The sequence below is a fragment of the Canis lupus genome, chromosome X (assembly GCF_011100685.1).
Source record: "Canis lupus familiaris isolate Mischka breed German Shepherd chromosome X, alternate assembly UU_Cfam_GSD_1.0, whole genome shotgun sequence".
In the NCBI taxonomy this organism is placed as follows: domain Eukaryota; kingdom Metazoa; phylum Chordata; class Mammalia; order Carnivora; family Canidae; genus Canis; species Canis lupus.
In genome coordinates, this window is record NC_049260.1 from 96,556,242 (window position 1) to 96,574,577 (window position 18,336).

The 18,336-nt window shown below is 44.2% G+C and overlaps 1 protein-coding gene across 1 annotated transcript in view; it reads right to left on the reverse strand.

Annotated features, from left to right (window-relative positions):
• The window catches only part of TENM1 (teneurin transmembrane protein 1), a 790,607-nt gene that overhangs the window by 26,251 nt on the left and 746,020 nt on the right, over positions 1 to 18,336 (reverse strand). The window contains exons 26-29 of the mRNA XM_038588255.1: positions 15,825 to 16,191; positions 13,431 to 13,941; positions 2,084 to 2,256; positions 727 to 962 (exon numbers count right to left, since the gene is read on the reverse strand). Coding sequence (XP_038444183.1) covers positions 727 to 962; positions 2,084 to 2,256; positions 13,431 to 13,941; positions 15,825 to 16,191 — 1,287 coding nt within the window. The remainder of the gene's footprint in view (positions 1 to 726; positions 963 to 2,083; positions 2,257 to 13,430; positions 13,942 to 15,824; positions 16,192 to 18,336) is intronic.

The window sequence follows — 18,336 nt, forward strand, 5'->3', positions numbered from 1 at the left end:
ATCCTAACATTGGTTAATGTTTGAGAAGGGACAGGTAGACACAGTGCTGTGGTGGTTGTAGGCTTTGTGGGCTGCAGAAAGGCAGGCCTGATGGAGATCTCTGGCTGACGGCAGTCAACTGTGCCTGGTAAGGACTTGAAAGCCCCCAGACCTTCGATTTCCTCCGGGAAGCCCTCTCTGAGCACTGACCGGCTAATCCGATCTCAGGACTAGTCCTTCACCCTCTGGCCCTTAGTAATGTATTCACGGTAATGATATCATTCACCGAGTTTTCCTTTTAATTTGCCTCTGTCCAAAGGTTGCCTCATGTCCTGCATCCTTGTGTTTGCGCCTACCTGCTCTTGCCACATAAAGTATGAAGTACCCCCAGAGTAGGGAGCTGGGTCCATGTAGGGAGCCCGATAACCATCTCCCCGGCACACTGTGAGCGATTCTGGAGGGCCTCCTGACTAAACACATTTCTCCACCCAGACTTTCTTTGGTGCCTGAAATTGCTACTATTAGAGCACTTTAGCTGGCTAATGACAAAGAAAGCTCCTATTAGAATGTTCATTTAAGGATACTGAACCATTATCAGCCATTAGCACCCTCTCTTGAATTAGTGTATCATATAAGCCAGTCAGTCACCTAGAAACGCTGGGTTGCAATGGGACTTCTGATTAGGGCAGCTCTGCAGTTTTCCAACAGCAAACAAAAGTTTTGTGTCTCTGTGAGGTCAAGCCTTACCCTCAGTCTCCTTTCGAAAGCCGAAATGTTGCCTCTGTTTTGCTCCTTGCGCTGCCGCCACTCGATGAGGTTGGCGTTGTGCTCTCCGGGCAGGGAGATGTTGCATTTGCCCAGGGTGGGGTTCACGGCCCCGGCCAAGATGTGGGGCTCGGAGCTGAGGCTGATCTCCATCCCGCTGGCAAAGGTGACGCGTAGGGAGCCGTCTGGACTCACCCGATAGGTGCTCTGGGTATTTTCTGTAGGCGGAGGGGCAAAGGGGGAAGAGGGGAGGAAAGGGAAGTGCAGGAAGCAGAGAAGAGAAAGTTTAGCTTCCGGAGGCGACCGCACGAAGGCTGAGCAGGTGGCTCGCCTGGGGACCCAACTGCCCTCGGGGCTGGGCAGCCGCTCTCACAGGCACAAGCGCTCTCTGTCCATTTGGGCCTTGTTATTTTCATAGCTGGGGTATCTTGTTTCTTGGATAAAAGATTCCTGCCGAATGCTGCAGGCTGTTTTTGGCTTGTCTCTTTCACTTTTAAAGAATTCCCTCACAAAATCCTTCTCTGACTTGGTGGATTGGCCTCTTCGGTTTGCTATGCTGGGAGCCAGAAGGAGAAGAGGAAGTTCACCTCCACATCCTGACCGCCTGGGGACACGGGCATGGCTATCGCACCCCACAAAGTGAGTACACCGACAAAGGCTGCTACCGATCCTTTCAGTGAGCCTGAACTCTGGGCAGTTCTGTGTCTGGCCCCACAACCTAACAACAGAATTGGTCCTTAATGACCAGGCAGAGAGAAAACAATTTCTCTGTCCATGTCCCTCTAGCTTCTGAGACATTACTTCCAAATGCAACCTTCCCTCCCGTCTTCCCTCCCTTTCTGTTTTCTTCTCTCTCTCTCCCTCCCTTCCTTTTTCTTCCATTCTTACTTTTATCTCTGGCTAGAATGGGATTTTGATGCTCTCATTTCACTTACTTTCCTGCTTGGTGCCGTATCCCAATTCATCCTATTTATTCACCCACGTCAGCATTGATCTAGAATGCTAATCTCAGGTGGGGCACAGGCTTCATTTCTTTAATATAACCCAATCAGAGCCTAAAAGAGCTTCACAAACAGCTGGGTGTTGGGAAATGACTTGAAGGGAGAGAAGATTTGGCAGGGATTGAACCTCACAGCTCCCACAGAGATGTGGCCCAATGTTGCTACACGAACTTTGTGAAAGGTGTGATTTTATTTGGATTTCAGCCTCCATAGCTGGAAAATAAGAAGCCACCTTCGCAGCCAGAAATGAATTCTATTGATTAATGGTGTGCAGAGGTTTGATGGTAAAAGTTCAGAAAGGTGCTATTACAGTCAGGTGAAGTGGGAAGTATCCTTACCTTGTTTTAAAATATATATGGTACTAGTTGCTGTCAAGTTGGTTGACATGAGGACATTTTCACGGTTGGAAGTATCTAATTCCACTTTTGTCAGCTTCTCCAGGTCACTGTGAAAGCTGCTGACCTCTCCAGTGGGAAATGTTGCATTGGTCAGATGTCCCTCGGGGTCATACCTGAGGAATGTAACCAATCCCAACTTTGAAGCCTCTTGGCAGTGATAACAGGCCTTTGCAAATAAAAATCACTTGGCAGCTAATACAGTTTAACTTTGAGTGATAACAAGTATTATTAACCTTGTTCAATAAGAAGAAAAAGGTCAGAGAGATGATTAATCAAACGAAGGTATTTCTTGCAGCTTCTGAATTCTTGATGACTTCCTTGAGCTGTGCTGTTTTACAGAAAAAATATATCTGGTAATGAATCACCAGGGTGGAAAACTGATTTATGAATCATGTCCTGCTGTGTGTAATGTTGCAGGGAGGCCTCCGTTTGCAATTTGGGTCGATCCCACTAGATGTGATGGATAACAAAACCCAGCAGAGGGTGCTATTGGCAAAGGAAAAGGAGGCACAGCCGGCCCCCAGTGTCTGGAAGGGCAATAAACTGATTTTGCATTGTGATAGGAAAATTATATTTGCTGCTGTTTAAGTTGCCAAATTTGAAATGAATGAATCATTCTTACAACAAAATGAACAAGCACAGAGGATAATGGAAACATGTTCATTAAAACATTCTGGAGCCCCCTGATCTCTGTGTCACTTAATTTTTCTAAAAAAATCGTTTTAGAGTATAGTACATAATGCGTTGTAATTTGCCTATATGAGTAAGAGACAAAAAAATAATTACCTGGGATAATAGGCAATAACCTATATCTGGAAATATAGTCTAGTGAGTTTACTTTTTTTTAAAAAAAAATCAGAATGATTGTCAATCTCACTGTCCTCCAAATGGAAACTGCTTCCCTGAAGGCTTTTGATGTGGAGCTGTTCTTTTATTGCCAATAGAACCATGAAAAATAAACACTTCATTAAAAGTAAAGACATGCACTTGGAAACCCATTACTGTTTTCTTTTCAAGTTGCAAATTACAAAATATTTAAGCACTTTTATTTGCTTTTAAAATGTTAAACAATTAAATTCTTTTTACCCAAAGTGAGTAGGATACAGCCTGGACACAATGGCAAAGTCTGGCTCTACTATTTCCTCCCCCGACAATTATGCAAAATGGCATAGTGATTTAGTGTTAGTTCACTAGGTTTTAAAGAACTAAGCCTGGGTAGTTGCTCAAATTTTAAAACCTAGACCAGCGTTTGGTAGGCTTGGGCAAAGGGGCTGGACCTTATTTTATCAGACAGAACTGAACTTGGGGCTATACGCAATGCCACCTCAAGTTCGGTGCAATGGGTATACGAGCGTGTGCACGTACGCACATGTGCTATCAGTTTAAACAGGCGTGCGTGCAAATGAAAACAATCAAGTAGGTCAGTTGATATCACAGACATGCCACGCCCAATTGTTTAATTGGCTGCATCTTCTGTGTCAATGGATTTTCATCAAAAAGGTTGTTGGTGTGTTGCTACTGTGCCGCCCTAGCCTTGTTATCAAGGAAAAGACTGAAGGGTGCTGTTTGTGCCTGAGCTTAATGGCACAGCCCTGACCCTGGCTCAGCTCATTTGCCCCTGGTCTGCTCTGGGGCTCTGTGACTGCAAAAGGCAGGCCCCTGATGAGAAAGGACCATGGAAAGGCTGGAATGCCCAGCCCAGCCTCAACCTTGTCTGCGTGGTCTTCCTTCTAGGAGAGGAATACGTCTACCTTTAATTATCCCAAGGTACCAAGCTGCTTTTCCTGGTAGGGAAGTATTTCCAGGCAGCAGATAGAAGGAAACTGCCTTCCTCACCAGGGAGCCTGGGGCCCCACAGCCTAGATTATGCAGGCAGTGCCTTTCTGCTTGACATCCATCGACAGCAACTTTGCCTCATTGGATTACCCTTCCTGATTTCCAAGTGGTTTCCTCAAACCGTGGCAAGGTCAACCATCATCATTCCTCAGGTAATCTGACCTAAATTGCTATGCATGTAAGTGCCCGATGGGCTTTCCAGCTTGGGGGCAGTTTCCTTCTTTTTCGCTCACAGAACCTCTTGTTTTAAAAGCAAAATTTCGGGATCCCTGGGTGGCGCAGCGGTTTGGCGCCTGCCTTTGGCCCAGGGCACGATCCTGGAGACCCGGGATCGAATCCCACATCAGGCTCCCGATGCATGGAGCCTGCTTCTCCCTCTGCCTATGTCTCTGCCTCTCTCTCTCTCTCTGTGACTATCATAAATAAATAAAAAAAAAAAATAAAAGCAAAATTTCATCTTAAAGTGAAGATAGTGGTTGTGTCACTCCTCAGGGCAAGATGACAAAATCAGATGTCATTTGAGCCATCCATGAGCAGAGGGACCAGGGCCAAATATTCAATGAAACTTAGCAGTGCCCTGTGGATAAATCTGGTTTCCAAACCCTCCCACCCCCCACCAAATACTTTTAAACTCAGTCACTGGTGCTGTTTATCTGAGATTATATGTTTCAAAGCTTAGTCCCTAGAGCACAACCATGATCCTATATACTCTGTTCCCATCCCGACTTCCCAAATTGACAGGAGTACATTTGGAGAGGAAAGATGAATAGTCCTAGATAAGATTGTAATTACATGGATAGATCTAGCTGGGAGGTGGCTGCCTGAATCTTTCCTGGTGGGGATTAGGTAGAATTTTCCACGGCCCTGTCCAGTTGCTGGGTAGCTGGAAAGTCATATTGCCTGATTTCCTTTCTGTGGCTGGACAGGCATCTTTGTTTTGAAAGTGTGTATCTGACTTTAACTCTATCATAAACAAAGCACTTGACCTGGAGGGCATAACGCTAAGTGAAAGATGTCAGACAATGACAAATAGTGTGTGATCTCACCTACATGTAGAATCTAAAAAATAAAAATAAAAAAAGGCCCACATGTACCAACATCAGAAGAGATCAGATTTGTGGTTACCAGACATGGGGTGGGTGGGGAAGTTGAAGGAAGGTAGTCAAAGGATACAAAAGTTCCAGCTTCAAGATCCATAAGTACTGGGGAGGTGATGTACAACACGATGACTACAGCTAACGCTGATGTATGGTACACAGGACAGTCACTAAGAGGGTAGACCCCCAAAGTTCTCATCAGAAGGAAAAAACCATTTCTCTCTTTTTTTGTATCTACGAGATGATGGATATTAACTAAACCTGTTTTGGTAATCATTTCTCAGTATTATATGTAAGTCAGGGAATTAGGCTGTACACCTTACATTTCTGCAGTGCGATGGGTCAATTATATCTCAATAAAAATGAAGGGGAACCCCCCCAAACTATCCCTGAAGCACGTTACCCAACACACAGACCCCAATTCTGGCAGTCGGTCATAACAATCACATTTGGTGGTATCTTAAGTGTTGGTGTCTCTGTCATTTATTTGGATGGCCCTCGGTCTAAACACAGGCCTACTTCTTTTTTGTGAAGTCATTTCCAAAGCGAGAGTGACAGGCGAAAGAACTCATCAGTGGCTAATTCCTACAACTTTGGAAAGATTGCTCAAAAATGGCTAAGAAATAAAGGGAGCCTTTGATTTCGTATGGCTTGCTTGAGTTTTTTTCTCTCCATCACAGGGGAATGCATGTTTCCAGACTGAATGTCAAAGATACAAGTTTAATCAAAACCTCTTATGCTGTGTGTTTCCCTTTGGTGCCTGCATCCTTTGGTGCAGAGTACAAGCCAATATGCTGCAGCTGATCCCCTCAGGCCACAACATGGCAGCAAGCCCCTCCTTCCCAGGGCTGGCAGTAGCACTCGCTTAACCAGGCCTGCAAATCCTGGCTGGTGAATTGTGTGATCAGGTGATGACCGTTGCCTTCATATTCATTAGAAGTGGGTCTGGTAAGAGGAGATTTGCCATCAGATTGTCCCTTCCTGTCCTGATTTTACAGAATTCCATAATGAGGGTCTCACAGGACACTGATCAGTGAAGTATTAAGTATAACTATTGTTTTGCTCAGCACCTCAATAGGCTGTGTGCACGTGTGTGTATGTGCACGCGTGCATGCATGTGCACGTGCACGCAGACATGCCCCGTTAGAGAAAAGACAACATTTATAAAGGAAGTTCAGAATTCATTCTTGTCCTTGAGGAGCATATAGTTTAGTTGGGGTAGGGTGATATTTACACATTATTAAAAATACATTTGGTCTGATATTTTCTCATAAGGGATAGCCTGCCCTTTTCCCTTGAGGACAATTTAAGCCAGAGCTAAGCCACGCAGAGTAAAAACTAGAAGCTCCCCTACCTTTGCTTTTTAAAAGATATTCAAGATTACAGAAGGGAAATTCATTACTTATTTTTTTAAAGGGAAACAGACCGTTTTTACCCACTCATGTCAGAAACCTGACCAACCTAATAATCATTCTCTAGGAAATACTGGATTCCCCTTCCTCACCAATAACTTCATTTGGCTTCCTTTGATTCAGCTCCAAGTCCATAATGCCCTTCTATCTCCACTTGTTCTTTATTCAATAAGTATCAGTCTTGTGCTGGGTACCAGAGATACAGTGCCGAATGAAATTCAAAGTCTAGTGGGGCAGATAAGACATTCACACAAATCACTCTAATGCCAGAATATTGCCATGTGCTTCTGCAAACAAGCTGTTGAAGCTCAGAGGAGGCAGAAGTCATTTCCAGCTGGGCCAAGCAGAGAGGAAGGAAGAGAAGGAGGTGGTATTTGAATTCTGGAAGGGAGGTAGAGCTCAATCCTTTGCTAGGTAGAGATGGGGGTGGAGAAGAAGGCATTCCAAAGAGAGGTGACAGCATGAAGAAAAGCATGCAGGTGGATGGGATGTCCATGAAAAGGACTGGGTTGTTGGGGCACAAGGTTCCCCCAGAAGGGTAGTGGGGGATAAGCCTGGGAGGCATGTTGTAACCAGAGCATAGGGGAAGTGGGGCACCAGCTTCTGGAGGAAAGCAGGCAGTCAGTCGAGAATGAAGAGGCACAGAGGACTTTCCAAGGAGAGAACAGTATGATTAAAGCAGTACTTTGGCGGCAGCAAATCTTGAAAGAGGATATGTGGAGCAGGGAGGCCAGTTGGAAGGCTACAGCTTTCATTTGTCTAAGAACATGGGGGCTTCTTGCCTTTCTTAAATGTGTTATGATTGTAATCATTGGAACGTGTCTTCCTTACTAGGCTGTAAACTTGTATCCACAGAGGACAGGCACCTATGTGACATCCATGCCCGTAGTCTCGGTATCTGGCAAGAGCAAGTTCTCGCTACGTCTACTTGTTGAGTGAGTGAAATAAGGTGATACCAGTGGAAATGGAAGCGATGGGTGGACACGAGAGCCAATATGCTTAGAGAAGAGACAGAGCCAGCGGTGGTGGTGTGGGGAGGCCAGGCCCAGCTTCCGTACACGTCCTGTGCGCTCAGCTAATCTTCCTTACCAGCCCCCGAAACTTTTTCTGCCAGGAGACTCGCTTCCTTCTGTTTACTCCCTGTCTCTACTGTAGGTGTCCCCAGCATGACCCATGACAGTTCTGTCTGTCCAGTCTTGATCCTTATCAAGGCCATAAAGCACATACATGGAGAGGTGACTGAGCAAAGGTGTGGAGACTCTCTGTCTCTGGAGACCTGAAGGAACAGTTGACAGTTCTCTGTTTTTGCTTAACTGAAATCCTTTGCCTGCCTGAAGACTGGAGGCTGGACCTCATGGTGCCTTAGCTCCCTCTTTACTCTGAGATTCCAGAAAACACTGGAAACATTTTGATGTGTTTGGACTATTTACATAACCAGGTCTACATGGGAATCACATCCTACACCCAGGCAACTATCTCACCCAGAGACGTGGCTTGTTTACCTTGCTCCTCCCCCTACTTCCAATCTTTTTTGGGGGGTCGGTGGGATGGTGGTGGTGGGGATGTGCTAACAAAGTCTAGAAAGAGAGAGAATATGGAAGACCAGTGATCAAAAAATCATGTTAGGGCAGCCTGGGTGGCTCAGTGGTTGGGCGCCTGCCTTCAGCCCAGGGCGTGATCCTGGAGTCCCGCGATTGAGTCCCATGTTGGGCTCCCTGCATGGAGCCTGCTTCTCCCTTAGCTTGTGTCTCTACCTCTTTCTCTCTCTCTATGTCTCCCGTGAATAAATAAATAAAATCTTTTTAAAAAAATCATGTTAAATGCACAGTGTCTTCAAGTGGCTGGCTTTTGCAGAGTGCAAGGGCCTGTGGAACCGCTCGCTCAGCCTGGACCAGCAGCAGCGATGCACTGACGCTTTGGCCTCAGTGTGGGACCTTTCCATTTAGTATAGCGGAAGCCTTGGCAGGGGGATGCTTGGGAAACAAGCAAGGGCATCCTGGCTACTCTGGCAGCCTCCTGGGCAAAGACAGCTTGCCCGCTATGTGAGTTGCTGGGCCCCTCCCTTGGGCCCTCGCTGTGGCAGGGTCATTGCAATTAGGAACCTGCCAGCCCCCTTGGGCCAAAACCTTGCCTCATTTGGTCGGTATTCCTGCCTTGACAGTCACCTCTCTGTTAGCCATTTCTCTGCGGTCAGCTTTCCCCGTGACATTCAGGACGCTTAGGGGCAGTCAAGCATCAAGTACTAACACTTGGGGTGTGCAATTTTGATTCTGGTCCAAGTCAAACGGAATTATGAAAATCAATGAACTATTTAAACAACATCACATTACACGATACAAGCCCACATACTAGCACTGCACAAGATGCATTTTAAAATCCCATTTGGATGATACACTGTTCAGGGTCATCTGTGTCATTTCTCCTGCCCATCGCCACAGATAATCAAAAGCAGGATGGATTACTGGCTTAGCTACCTGTACGTGGCAGCCCTCCATCCTGCTAAATTTTGCTTCTGTCTCTGATTCTCTGTGTCTCAACTCAGAACAGAATTTCTGTTTCTACCTTGGCAAACTATTTGTTCCCTTTGGCCACAGAAGGCAGCTTCTTCACCTCAGGGAAATGCTCGAGTTCTTTCAGGAGGGCCTGGTGGCAGTGGCATGGCCATACTTTACTGACCTCGGCAGGGCTCTGACCCTGACTAGAATAGCAGGTCCAGTTCTGTGTTCCCCAGCTTCAGGAGGACCAAGAAAAACTCAAAGGAGTGTTCAGAACTGGCTAATGCATTGGAGGATAAAAGCGAAAGAAGTCAGATGTTGTACAGAGAAGACTGTAAGAAGGAATGGTTGCACTATGTAGATGGGGAAATTGCTCATTCTTTTCTGTGCAGTTAAGAAGGGACAGGGGCATGTCTTGCTGGGGACTGCTGTTTGGCACTAGAATGGATGGCTTCAGGAGGAAGAGGGACTTTCTCGCCATAGATACTTTTTGGTCAGGAGGGTTTCAGCATAATCCTGGTTGGAGTTAAGGGGGAAAAAGGAAGAAATGGCTGGTTAGCCTCTCTTTCTATCCCCTTTCCTGCTACTGGAGAGAAAATCTCACTTCCCAGACTTCCCACGGTCACTCTTGCGATCCCACAGCCTGCTTCTCCCTCAGCTTGTGTCTCTACCTCTTTCTCTCTCTCTCTGTCTCCCGTGAATAAATAAATAAAATCTTTTTAAAAAAAATCATGTTAAATGCAGTGTCTTCAAGTGGCTGACTTTTGCAGAGTGCAAGGGCCTGTGGAACCGCTCAGCCTGGACCAGCAGCAGCGATGCACTGACGCTTTGGCCTCAGTGTGGGACCTTTCCATTTAGTATAGCGGAAGCCTTTGCCAGGGGGATGCTTGGGAAACAAGCAAGGGCATCCTGGCTACTCTGGCAGCCTCCTGGGCAAAGACAGCTTTTTTCCAGACTAGACACTAACATTGGACTAGACACTCAAAGGCCTGACTTGAGACCCAGCCAACTAGCAATGCGTACAGGCAAGGTATGTCCCTATCTGAGCCTCAGTAAAATAACTTCTAGTGTCTCTTTGTGGCTTCAAAATTCCATACTTGTCCCCATGTGAAGGCCTGCGTTGCTCAGCTCTTAAGAGGCACAGCATTGACTATTTGGCAATAGTGATGTTGATCTTTTTCACTCACTGCCAGCCCAGTCTGGTCACTGGAAGTATCCTGCTCGCCACACAGTGCCTGCATCGATGGGCTGCCAGTGGAAACCAGGCATACAGCCTGATCTGACTACAACCATATTCTATTCTCTATCTAGTATCATCAATTTTTCCTTCTCTATGGGTCATTTTCATCAGTATACAAATATACTGTTATTTCTGTCATTAAAAAAAAACTTCTTCTGTTTACTTCATTCCCCTTGCCCCCAGCCCCAATTTCTCTGCTCCTCTTTACAGCAAACCTCCTCAGAAGGGCTCTTTTCTTCTTACATTCATCACATAACTTATTATAACCATGTCAATGTTATAATTTATCCTTGAAATCAAATCTAGAAAAAAGTTACCACAGGTCTGTAAGTGACGCCAATAGTTTTGACCCAAAGTTTGGTTAAATAACCTGCTATTGCATTTGAAGCTTCTCTCAACACAGTTGAATATTTTTTTTTTAGTTTTTAATAATTTTATTTTTTATCATGATGATTGTACTTTTTAATCTTCATCCACTATTTTTCCCATGCCGCCACCCACCTCCCCCCTGGTAATCACCAGTTTGACCTGTATAGTTAAGAGTCTGTTTCCTGGTTTGTCTCTCTCTCTCTCTCTCTCATTTGTTTTGTTTCTTAAATTCCATATATGAGTGAGATCCTATGGTATTTGTCTTTCTCTGACTGACTTATTTTGCTTAGCACTATACTCTCTAGCTCCATACATGTTGTTGCAATTGGCAAGATTTCATTCTTTTTTTTGAGTGATATTCCATTGTATGTACGTATATGTGTGCGCACGCACACACACACACATACCTTCTTTATCTATTCATCCACTGATGGATACTTGATACTTGGTCTGTTTCGTATCTTGGCTATTGTAAACAATGCTGCTATATCTCTTTGAATTAGTGTTTTTGTATTCTTTGGGTAAATACTCAGTAGTGTGATTCCTGGATCATAGGATAGTTCTATTTTTAATTTTTGGAGGAACCTCCATACTATTTTCTGGAGTGGTTGCACTCCTAAGAATTCTTTACTCCTTGTTTCCAATCTCTCTCTTTATTATTATTATTATTATTGAGATATAATTCATATACCATAAAAGTCACCATTTCAAAGTATATACTCAAATGTCACCTTCTTAATGAGGCCTTCTCCAACCACACACCCAAAAGAAAAACCTCTTCTGCCTCACACTCTTGATCTCCCTTACCCTGCTTCATTTTTCCATAGAACTTATCACCATCAGAAGTTCTGTACATTTTACTTGTCTCCCTCCAGTATAATGTAAGCTCTATGAAGGTAGATATTTTAAAGAAAACTTCTTTTAAAATTTTAAGTAGGTACCACAACCAATGTGAGACTTGAACTCATGACCCCGAGATCAAGAGTCTCATGCTGTACTGCCTGAGCCAGCCAGGTGACCCAAAGGTATGAATTTTTATCTGTTTTGTTTACAGCTGTATCCCCAGTATCAGAATACTGCCTAGCACAGAGTAAGTGCTCAGTAAATATCTGTTGACTAAATAAATGAACTAGTTACTTTTGCTTTTTTCCCCTCTAGTTTTGTTGAAGTATAATTGACAAATAAATTGTATCTCTGTCAAGTATACAGTATGATGAATTGATGACTAAATGAATGAATGGTTGAACTGGTTATTCTGAAAACTAGTTAATACTTCAGCCATTTCTTGTTGCTTGACTGAAGTCAACTGTTAGCTTTCAAAATAGTTGCCTAATTTTAGCTGTGGTATGATGTTGCATGAATTTTTGAAAAATACATTCTTATTAGAAACTTGATCTTTCTTCAGGGTGGTATATTTAAAAATTGGGGCTCTTGAGTCAGACTTGGGAGTCTAAATCCTGGACATCTGATTCATCGTGTGAATCAGAACAAATTAACCATTCTGTGCCTCAGTTTCCTCATCCACAAAATGGCATACCAGGAGCACCTATCCCACGTTGTTATTTGGGGGAATCTAATAAAATAATGTATGTAAATCACTTAGCCTGCTACTTGGCACATAGTAAAGCTTCAGTGAACAGTGGCTTTTATTACTGTTATTAAGATGTAAGAAATTTTTCAAAAAATAGGGTAAGGCTTGTAATAGAAACAACTGAATACATGTTTCTAAGTGAAACTAAAATAGCTGTCCAGCTTTTTTGTGTAAGTGGCATTTCTTTGGGAAATGATCCAAAATGTGAAGGCCAATTGTTTTGTCTGTTTCCTCAGGAGGCTTTCATGAGATTGGACATATCCTCTTCATATTCTCTGCATCCTCACAGAATAGTCACACTGGGAACCCTTCATACTTAACATTTCCACTTGTCACACTTTTCCACTTTAATGCCATTTCAGACTCTGGGTTCAGATTCCATAGATTATCTTCCCTCAGTAAACTGGTTAAAAATTCAGCAATTCCCTTTTGTGGAAAAGATGCTTGCCAAGTGGTGGCAGACTAGCTTTCTAAATGAGTTGACCTGCAAACAAGGTTGTCCATGCTTGAAAAGGCAAGGACAATGGTCTCTTTCCGTGTCATGACACTTCCTAGTAGCTTGCTGTCAGACACACCCTGTGTTAATTCCCAGTTAAACAAAGTCATTACAGATCCAGTCTGTGAATGCCAGTGTGTGCCAGATTCTTTGAATTATGCAGGGAAACCGAGGAAGCCCAAGCCTGTATGGGAGTGTCCGGCTCTATGTTTCATGGAAGCAGCCAATGGAGTGCAGCCTCTCCCGTTCACATTTGCTTTCCAGAGACCACTTCTTATATTCTAACTTCTATTATCTCCCACAGCAACTTATACTGAGTTGGGCTGAGCTAGGCTGGGCACACATTCATTTATTCATTCATTAAAACCCACAGGGATCAATAAATACTAGTTAAGCTACACTGCCTCTTTGTTGCTTTAGAACCATTTTCTTAGTTTTGTTATTTAAATGAAATTTTACCTTGTTTTCCCAGCTATGCTGTAAATTTCCTGAGTACTTGGGCTTCTAGATCATTCCTGTCTCCCACAGTGCCACACCTGATTCTTCATTCGGTCTATGTTTTTATTATTATGCTCTGCAAAACTGCTCTGGAGGAATGGGTTTGAACCCTATGAGTTGGGTAAAATTTTCTCCTTGACTCTTTATTTTTTTTTAATTGTGTTTCTTAGGAGAAAATAGCATGCAACACCTAGCAATTATACAATGTCAAATAAAAGCCTAACAAAGCCTATGTTGAGAATGAGAAACTTACTCGTAAACAGTCGTCCATCCATTTTCATTACTTTTGGTAGCCAGAAGCCCCGTGTTTCCTGGATAGGTCATCAAGGCCAGATTATAGCCTTGGGCTGACACTCTTTTCAGAACTCCATTGCTGCTTATGGTCAGCCAGTACACCTGCCCGCCAGGCACCACAAGCCACAGGGGCATCCCGCCTGCATCACGGCGAATGTGCACAGAGTTGCCATTGCTGCTGGTAACTGCACCTAAGTCACCTTCGGCATTGTAGGTGAAGTTATATACGTAGTCCCTTGTTATCAAGTTCAAGGTGTGCAGGTGGGTTCCATTGACAGTGAACTGATAGAGCTCCTGGTCAGCAGGTGAAGCAATCTCATAAAGGTTCATGTCATTCAGGTGGGCTTGGTTTCTGCTAATGGTACGAATTCGAACGTTCCCGAGGTCTGCGACATATAGGGTACCATCAGGTGACACTGCTAAGGAGGAAGGGGCCTTCATCTTTGCATCTTTGGCATAGCCACCATCACCTATGAAAGAAAGACCATGATTTTAATAATTGTCATCACAAGCATTTATAAGCACATAACCACATACAGAAATCACTGTGCATCAAGAATCATTTTAGGAGTGCCTGGCTGGCTTGGTCAGTGGAGCATGTGACTTTTGATCTCAGGTTGTGGGTCTGAGCCCCACATTGGGTACAGAGATTACTTAAAAATAAAATCTCTAAAAGAAAAAAATCATTTGAAAAGGAACAATTGGTGAACCAATATCCTCTGTATACCCTTCCCTTGACAAATTTGAAACTTATTCAGAATTCTTGAGTCAGTACCAGGGAAGACAAACAGTGAGATGCAATTATCTCGGTTAACACCAATTTTGAGAAATCCTCAATCCTGCTGTTCAGTATCTATTGCATCACAAGATACAAAAGCAGCAAATAATGGAAGCCACACAAAATGTGGCCAAGAGTTCCTGGGATTTATGCCTGTCAGTGCTGTGGATCTACCTTAGGACTTTCCGATGATACTGTGCCTAGAGGACCTTTCTTTGGCTAATTCCCATTGTCACATTATCAAAGTACACTAAGTCTGTAAGTGCAACAATGATTCAGAACATCAAATTTGATAACTGGAATAAACATTAGATTTGCTTTGAATGAAAGATATAAATTAGCAAAATACGTATAAAACTAATTGTCCAGGAAAACATTGGAAATATTGATCAAAAGTCATATCGACCAATTTGCTCATTCTTGATTCCTCTGGCCCGAGAAAAGGCAAAGGTTAAGAGAATCTTTTGGGCCTGGACGAGCAGTTTAATAGGACTGCAGGTAGCATGGAGGGATTTCCACATCCCAGCAATAAATGTTATCTATTGACATTTAGAGGTGTGTTTGCTATCTGGAATATCTACTCCACGTTTTGGGGAAAAGATTCTTTTTAAAATATATATATTTCAGTTGGAAGTAAAGGGTACTATTTGCTAGGAAGAAAATTTTGGATATTTTTAAAACAGTGTTAGTAGCACACTGATGCCCTGAGAACCCTCCACTGTGGGATTTTATTTTGTCTTTGTATCTTCAACGCAGTCTGCTATAGTCTCTTTGTTTTTTTTTTCTTTTTCTTTCTTTTTTTTTTTTCTGAGTAGGCTCCATGCCCAACATGGAGCCCAATGCAGAACTTGAACTCAAGACCTGAGCTGATATCAAGAGTTGAACGCTTAACAGACTGAGCTACCCATGCATCCCTCTTTGGGTTTCAAATAGCAAGCACTATTAATTTGGAAACAAGTCACTTAGGGGAAGTCATTTTTCCCTTAGCTAAATCAGTAAAGGCAGGTTTTATTGTGTTTCCTTTTCTCCAAAGTAGAAATAGTATCATGATCTTACATTCATATAGTGATTTTAACTTCTTCTTTTTTTTTTAAAAGATTTTATTTATTCATGAGAGACACAGACAGAGAGGCAGAGACATAGGCAGAGGGAGAAACAGGCTCCCTGCAGGGAGCCTGATGTAGGACTCGATTCCAGGACCCCAGGATCATGACCTGAGCCGAACGCTCGACCACTGAGCATGCCCCTGATTTTAACTTCTTAGGAGTATCAAACTTTTATGATAGTAGCTTATCCTCAATACAGCAAGGTGATATAACTGAGACAAGTGACATTTCTACCAGATGAGGTAAGCAAGTCATGAGGAGGTTTTGTGGCTTTCCCTGGGTCACTTGGTCAGTTGGTTGCAGAACAATGACCAGATACTAAGCCATGTGACCTCAACCCATCGCTTTCTCCACTCGCTCATACTAATGCTCACAAATAACACTTTGGTTTTCCTTTTGACTTTTCTGATATGCGTTTTTCTTTTGGAAACAGAGAGAGGGAGCTGCTGAATCGCTAAAAAGGTCATACCTGAAAAACAGTCACAGTTGGGATCAATTTTGCAGTCACAGTCAGTAGGGGCACCAGCTATGATGGAGATCTCTCCGTTGGTGGTGACTTGCTGAATGCGGTTTACTTTCCTCTCATCTGTTTCAGCTATGAAGAGCAGCCCGCTGTGGGAGATGCTGATGGCCCTAGCTGACTCCAGAGTGGAGTGAATTGCCACCTTGCTGACCAAGAAATGATCGATGCCTGGAACCTGGCAGTGAATGGGGCGCCCTGCAATGATCCGCACGCGCCTGTTCTCAGAAATTTGCAGCACAATGTTGTTATCCAAGACATACAATGAATTGTCCATGGGATTGACTGCAAGGTCTGTTGGCCACTCTAATCGCACCTGCAAAAAGAGCAGAACACACACCATTAGGTTACAATATCTTTCCAGGGGCAGTTTTAACTTGAAAGAAAAATCGGCTTATTGGTTCCCTCGTCTCATGAATTTCAGCAACATTGGTGTGGTGTGGCCAAGTTGGGGGTGGTGGTTGATCGAATGTTCTGGGAAACACATTTATCATTCATACCATTTCCAACATAATGTCAAGTCATTTTCCATAATTCCAGAAGGACTAGAGCAGTGTTTTTCGGAGTGTGGTCTCCCGATGAGCAGCAACAGCATCACCTGGGAACTTGTTGGAAATGCAAATTCTCAGACCCCAACATAGACCTATTGAATTAGAACCTCTGGGAGTGGGCGACCAGTCATCTGTGTGTGTGTGTGTTTTTAAATATTTTATTTATTTATTCTTGAGAGACAGAGAGAGAGAGAGAGAGAGAGAGACAGAGGCAGAGAGACAGAGAGAGGCAGAGACACAGGCGGAGGGAGGAACAGGCTCCATGCAGAAAGCCTGACGTGGGACTCGATCCCAGGACTCCAGGATCACGCCCTGGGCCGAAGGCAGGTGCTAAACTGCTGAGCCACCCGGGCTGCCCCTCATCTGTATTTTAATGAGCCTTCCATCATCTTCTGATTCATACTCAAGTTTGGGGACCAATGCTCTAGGACTTCCGTGTCGCTAGGACATACAGATCTCTGTCACTCTCCTGTAGATACATGGAAGAGAACATCATAAAGACTTCTGGAAAACACAGTGCCAGAGAAACTGGATTTTACTCTAACAGCAACCTTTTGGGACAGGATCTTCCATTAACACAGACCTAACGTCCATCTTGTGGAACACTCAGGCACAATTTATCAGCTGGTGATGTGGGATCCTAAGTGGCAATGCCCTGCCCGCTAGCCTGACCTGGTTCACTCCACATCTCCTTTTTCTGGCATAGAGAAAAAGCCCACATGAGGACACAGTAAGAGGATAGTCATCTGCAAGCCAAGGAAAGAGGCCTCAGGAGAAACCAAAGCTACGAACACCTTGATTTTGAGCTTGTAGCCTCCAGAACTGTGAGAAAATAAATTTCTTTTGTAGAGCATCCAGTCTGTGGTATTTTTTAAAGACTTATTTATTTATCTGAGAGAGAGAGAGAGAGAGAGAGAGAGAGAGAGGGAATGAGTGGGAGGGGCAGAGGGGGGTGGAGAGAATCTTAAGCAGACTCCACACTGAGTGGGGAGCCGGATACAGGGCTTGATCTCATGACCTCAAGATCACCACCTGAGCCAAAACCAAGAGTCAGACACTCAACTGACTGCTCCACTCAGGCGGCCCTGTGGTGTTTTGTTACAGAAGCCCTAGCACACTAATACATCAGGTAAGGGAGGGATGCGTATGTCCAGCTTTATTCGGATGGCTGTGAGAGACCACTAAAGGGCTTGGAGTGTGACACAGAGGAATCACACTGGCTGCTGTTGAGACGATTCTGGAAAAGGAGATGGGAGAAGAGGCAGGCCCACATTAGGAGGCTCGAGCAGTGGTCCAGGTGGGGGATGATAGTGCCTGAATTAGGATGGTAGCAGTGGGGATGGAGAGAAGAAGATGGATTTAAGACGCGTTAGGGGCAGTTAGAAGAAAAAGGACTGGCGTGTGTGTGTGTGTGTGTGTGTGTGTGTGTGTATTGTATCTTGTGCCACATGCTGTGCTAGGCACCTGGGGACGAACACACAGGCCAACCAAACACGGCCCCATTCTAGTTCCTCCTGGACACAGTGGTCAGCCCAATATCTGCCTTGACATCCCCTCATAGCTATTTATCACTGGGCACTTTCTCAGAAAACTGTGTTCCATGTACTCTTCACCCCACCACTCAGTTATCCTATACTTTATTGCCCTTCTCTTAGGTTGGACAAAGGCAGTCCAATCTGGCCCATTCCCGGCCAAAATAGTAGCTGTAATGTGGCTACTCTTCTTGCCTTGAGTGAAAGCCCAGGGAAACTTTGGTTTTTCTCACTGAGTCCAAAAGTCTGAAAACAAGATCTGGTCTGCCATTGCACTGGGAAGCCCACTCCATCCCTAGCTGGGAGAGGCCTTCCACTCCGTCAGTAATGAGCGGACAAAGGCCAGTCTGAGGTAGGCCTTCCCTCTCATGTCGCCTC